The following is a 5,863-nucleotide window of genomic DNA, read 5'->3' on the forward strand; positions in this document are numbered from 1 at the left end:
GCTTTATCAACCCGGAATTGGGTGACATGAAGCTTTCGTTTGTCTGAACAAAATGTAGGAGTTAGAAACCAAAACATGTTGATGATGAGAATGGCCACGTCCAAAGATGCAAGCAATTATATGTAAGGGAATTCTTATCATCGGAATCGTCAGTTAATGGTCAGTTAACTGACCATTTGGACAGATGACCACTACTTCTTGCTTTCCGTTGGTCACGTGACTTTGACTCCTGGCACTGTGCCATATTTGTTTTCTCTCGCCCCCAAAACAGATCCCATGAGGCTTTGTGAGAAGAGCTCTTGCAGAGTGTTGAGTGTTATGTTTGCTCAACTAATAAACATCAACGTATATTATTTTTAAAGGTGCATTGTGGGAAATTTGAGCCCCATACTTTTTCATCCACTAGACACTCATATAAAATGGTGTACCCCCTATAAATTGTTTTATATAAGGTTTAGAGCGCACATTAAGACATAGCCTATGACTTTTGTGTTTTGAGAGCAAATGTTTTGTTTGCCAAATATTTCAGGTAATATCAAAACAATATGGGACAGTGTTTACTGCACTCAAAACAGCTTTAATATAACATGGAAAAACAAACGAAGAAGAGTCTATTCTGCCAGTTATAAAATGAATTGCTTTTACATTTTTTTTTTATCTTTTCTTCATGCAAACATGATGATTTAATTAGGAAGAAGAGAAAGTTTGGTTTTCAAAATGAAAGCTCTTTAACCAACTTAAAAAATGTCAAATTACTTAACTATAACTATCATTTGGAGAATGACATATTGATATCAACACACTGTTTGTCATGATATTAAACGCTTTCTTTTATACAACACTAATTAAAAAGCCTCCCAAATGTCTTTACAATATGAAAGTAACAAATTATTATTTGTAAAAGGAGTAATCTTTGCCTAAATGTATCCCTTTCTTACATTTCAGATTTACAGTATTTTTAAAATGCAACCGCCATTAATAAGTATTTTAATTTCATTACAAAACAATACCACATCATGCCTACCACAAAAGACTGATTTAGATTATGTTATGACAACAAAATTATAAGATTCACTTGGCTAATCTATATTAGTTCACAATTTTAATGGAGCTCAACCAGGAGCACTGAAATTGTCTTTTTTTATTTCACTCCTTTGGTTTGTTATGGCGCTTGACCGGCCTTGCTCTTCTCTTTATTCCAGCTGCAATAGATTAGACAGCACAATTTAGGGGAATGTGTCATGAATACATGGAAAAAGCATGGAGTGGAGGATATCAGGTAAATAAGCCTGACGGAAAACAATATTTACAGATTGTTTTTTACATTTTTTTTGTAGTCATGGTCCTACCTGGTGCCTTCCTTGCTGCAGCAAATCCTCGTCCACCTGTATAATGACATGCAACTTTGTCAGTTATATAGGGAACATAGTTAAATTTTTACAGAGTTGTAGTTAAAGGCTTTTACCTTGAATGAGCTTGGTGATTTTGTCCGATTCCTCCTTCAGCAGAGCTGGATTTTCACCGATTCTTTTTATGTTAGACAAATCTGGGACTGAACGACCAAAAAATCTCTGAATTATACTAATACATAGATGATTACTAAACTTTTATAAATATAGATTTATGTGCAGTTTTTATTTATTTATTTATTTTTTTTTACAAGGAAACAAGTATGTTGAAAATCTATTTTTATGGGGGGGGGGACCTTACCTGAAATGATCTGAGGCTCTGTCATTGTGGTGATAGTTATTTCGCCTTTAAATACAGAGTGAGAAAGAGGATTTTGAGCCATTTAACATAAGTCGTTTTGTTCAGGGCTAGATTATGAAAAATATTTTGTCTGGCGTTAATTCCAGACATACAGTGCCATAAAACAGAACATGAGCCTCCAAATATATCTTCTTCAGGCTATTTTTTTTGTCTTTGCTTTTTCCCCCACAGTTAAACATTTAATAGCATCACACAAACATTAGCATTGGACAAATTTAACCAGTATATATTTTAAAAAGAGGTATAAAATGGTAATTGTATATGTAAATTTGACTCCTAAACTCAACTTTACTAGTTGTGTCAAACATGGGGGCAACAACAAGGCAAAACATTTTCAAAGTAACTTTAAGGATGTTTTTATATAGCTGTGCTGGAAGTTTGGACCACTTTTCTTTGGAGACATTTCAAAGTTTTGATTCAGCCACATTTAGATAGCATGAAAAGCCTGTTTAAGGTTTCTCTACTGCATCACAAAAACAGATTTAAACCCAGAATTTGACCCTGCCACTCCAAAAATCGTGATTTTTTTCAGTCATTCAGAGGCTGACTTGTTACATTTTTTCAGAGCATTGTAGCTCCACATATCAAAAAGCAGCAAGTAAGGGGCTCATTCTTAATTAGAATAATTAATAATTGGAGTGGAATTAATGTTTTCTCCAAATGCAAAAATGTTTCCAGGCAGTGAACCAGCAAACTAGCCCCATAAAATCAAACTGCCACCATGTCTGATGTCTGGTATGATGTTAGGGGCCACACCTTCCAGAAAGTCCAGCTTTGGTCTTTTGTGTTTCTGAGATATTTCATAAAATGTTTTGGGGATAATCAATATACTTTCTGACTCTGGTCAAGAGGACTGAAACCAGCTACCCTCAATTTAACTGATGTCTAACAGAAAAATGCAAAGATGTATTTTATCATTAAGCAGGACTGAAAAAGTTTGATTTTAGATTTAGGCCGGATACAATGTTTAATAAAGGGACAACTTACCTGTTTCTGTCTTTCTTTTATTTGTTCTATCTTCTCCACCTGCATTAAAGCACATACAACTAATGAGCAGAGCTACAGATTTCTAACTCCTCCTTTGATTTGGACCCACATTAATAAATGTATTTTCTTCATGTGCATGCTTTTCTTTGCTTACCTCCAATAATTCTTGTAACCTTGCTGACGGAAGGCTGTCGGCCAATGACCCTTGTAAATTTTGTGGTCTTACTTCCTTCAACAACAACCTTTTTCGAAACAGGTGTTTCTGTTTTTATCACTCTTGTCACTTGTTTGGTGGATGGCTTGGTTTCGATTTCTGTAATAGTAATTGTTCCTCTTTCTGGTGCTAAAATAAAGATGACAAAAATGTAATAAGGTTACAAATAAAAGCCACATACTACAGTTTGAAAATGTAATTTAGATTTCTCTAATCCTGCTTTTTGTAGCAGCACTCATAGCCGTAAAAGTATTCATTTCTACTTTCTTTCTTATGCGTCTTGCGGTTTATGTTTTTTTTTTCTATTAATGGGGACCTTTTCTCAGAACGTTTTGAAGAACTGTCTTACATAAAGTGTCAGACACTGAGATCCCTTGTTATATCTGTCGGCATCCAAAGATCCCAAGCATAACTTAAACTTAAAACTAAAAACTTTGGCCCAGCTTTTGCTTCAACACAAAAATCCAAGAAAGAGGTGTCCAAAGTACGGACAGAGGCCCTGCGGCGATTTATGTCAGCCCTTGATTGCATTTCAAAAACAGCATACTGGCTCGCCAGTTTGGACAGTTGATGCAGATACATGTTTAGAAAGCATGCAACAGTGCACTTTTTAAGTATTATGAGGTCTTTCAAAAAATTGTATAGATAAAAGTTGTATTAAAATGTAAAATCTAGTGTGCACAAGGAATTATTCATTCTCTATTGGTTTATTCTTTTTGTTTTTGCTTTTAATAAAATTTAACAGTAATTTTTTTTTTTCCTTAGTGTATACATTGGTCTTATTAGGACCAATGTATACGCTAAAATATTTACTAAGGGGAGATCATGTATGAAACTTAATGAAAGAAAAAATTAACTCCTTGCTCTCCCTTTTGCTGAAATTCCACAAAACAAATCTAGAGAAATGACCTCAAATCTAGAATATTATTCATAGTTTTGTTTTCTTCAGCTGGCATATAGCAAGCCATTCAAATCTATATCTATTTACAGTTAATTTTTCTACAAAGATCAGCCCACTTTAAATGTATTATCAAAATCTTTTGGGTTTTTATGGGTATGAAGGAGAAACATATTCAGGCTATTAAAAAAATATTTTTTCCAAATTTTGTGATTCCAGAGTACTTTTAAACTTGACTCTTTTTCCCAAATTTCAGTAGGTTTGGACACAACTAGTATAAATCAATGTCTGCATTACAGAAACATGGCAGGTATCTGTTTATCTCCTGACCTTGCTTTGAGTTTAAACATAAAAATGGCTTAGTTTTGTGTAGAAGACCATATATAATCCTGTAACATGCATTCAACTTTATGAGTTCATTTTAAAAGCATTTCATGGTTTTCATCCTTTGATTAATATATAGTCTATATATTACTAGACTTGAAAGTGAAATGGGGTCTACATTCATCCTCTTCTCATCTTATATCTCTAAAATTATAATACAGTCAACTGAATAAGCTACAACACAACAACTGCCAGAAACCCAACTTTAACTTATGATCACATTTTATACAACAATGTTTATTGGGCCCATAAAGGAATCACAGCGGCCGTCTAATATGTGGCCTGAAGCGTTTTGGTACAAGGCCGACATTTGCAATAAAAAAACAAAGTAATATTTGCTCTTTGAAATTAAATAAGAAAAACCAAGACAATATAGAAAAAAGCAATTAATTCTTTAAACTCTGGCTCTGGCATATATTAAACAAGACTCATTATGATATTGGCAGCAAAATATTATAGCATGAAGGTGTTTATAGCCCCTGAACTTTATCCCTGCTTGTTAGGCCCCAACCAAAGAATTCTGTCTATTACTGTGTTTTATGTAATAGTCAAATGCAATGTGGAGCTTTACTGTCAAATTTGGTGGGAAGGGGGAATACGTGTTTTTTCTTTAACAAGACATACCTGTAAAATGCTTCATGCATGTGTTCAGCCTGGCCTGATTGTTTTCGCAAAACCACCTTTCACTGCAACAACAGCTGCGAGTGTTGTTTAAATTTTCTTTAAAGGCGTTGCACATCTTGAAGCAATATCTTTCACTCAATTTCTCTCCAAAATAGCTATAGATCAGTCAAGGTAGATGGTGAAAGACTGAAGATCAAGATAGAAAGCTTTTGTCTCAGTATAAAGCTTCTCACAGGTTTAATCCAGGATTTGTTTATCTCTATAAAGCTCCTAATCAACTCTGAACACCTTTGCTGCCTCTGCTAAAAAAAACAACAACATTTGCATGGTGTTAATTCTGCAACAAAATTGATTACTATGGAGATGGCGTGTTTTAGGGGGTGTTAAGTGTTTTGCATGTATTATAATGTTGTTGTTTAGCTATTGAGCTATTTGATTTTTCTTCCTTTAAAAACAGCTGCATTGACATGGAGATTAAATTACATTTGGGTTGATTTAAATTAGTAATTAGTTGCCATTGCAATTGTTTAACACAAATCATCATCACAAGTAAAAGGGTATGAATAAAAAATATATGTCTCACTTGTACCTGTGCAAATTGAAATAAATATATTATGAATTTTTATTTGTGCTCCACATAAAATCCTGATGCCTTACACAGAAATCACATGTCTGCTTTATATACTGAAAAAAAAAGGAACCCACAACAAAAACCATGAAACCTGATAAAGTCTTACAAAACAAACTCTGAGAAAAAAAAGACGAACTCCAAGTTTCTGAGGCCCGAAAACAACAGTCATGACGGTTCTAAAAAAATGTGTGAAATACTTTTTAAACAAATATATATGTGATTAGTAGTGTATTAAATTGTTGTTTTCTTTCTTTTGCTAGTTTTTTGGAGAGCAAAATGCCTCTGATCAAAGTTTCATGAATCAATGATGTTTAAAGGAATAGTACACCCAAAACATGATTAGCCTTCATTTTCT

At 33.7% G+C, this 5,863-nt stretch overlaps 1 protein-coding gene across 1 annotated transcript in view; it reads right to left on the minus strand.

Moving 5' to 3' along the window:
• Positions 1 to 815: 815 nt before the first annotated feature.
• Positions 816 to 5,863, minus strand: part of postn (periostin, osteoblast specific factor) — a 24,195-nt gene continuing 19,147 nt past the window's right edge. The window contains exons 18-23 of the mRNA XM_015380311.1: positions 2,912 to 3,100; positions 2,758 to 2,796; positions 1,711 to 1,755; positions 1,466 to 1,552; positions 1,350 to 1,385; positions 816 to 1,202 (exon numbers count right to left, since the gene is read on the minus strand). Of these exons, the coding sequence (XP_015235797.1) occupies positions 1,147 to 1,202; positions 1,350 to 1,385; positions 1,466 to 1,552; positions 1,711 to 1,755; positions 2,758 to 2,796; positions 2,912 to 3,100 (452 nt within the window). The 3' untranslated portion in view covers positions 816 to 1,146. The remainder of the gene's footprint in view (positions 1,203 to 1,349; positions 1,386 to 1,465; positions 1,553 to 1,710; positions 1,756 to 2,757; positions 2,797 to 2,911; positions 3,101 to 5,863) is intronic.

Source organism: Cyprinodon variegatus, unplaced genomic scaffold, assembly GCF_000732505.1.
Source record: "Cyprinodon variegatus isolate N-32 unplaced genomic scaffold, C_variegatus-1.0 Scaffold211, whole genome shotgun sequence".
NCBI classification, from domain to species: Eukaryota; Metazoa; Chordata; class Actinopteri; order Cyprinodontiformes; family Cyprinodontidae; genus Cyprinodon; species Cyprinodon variegatus.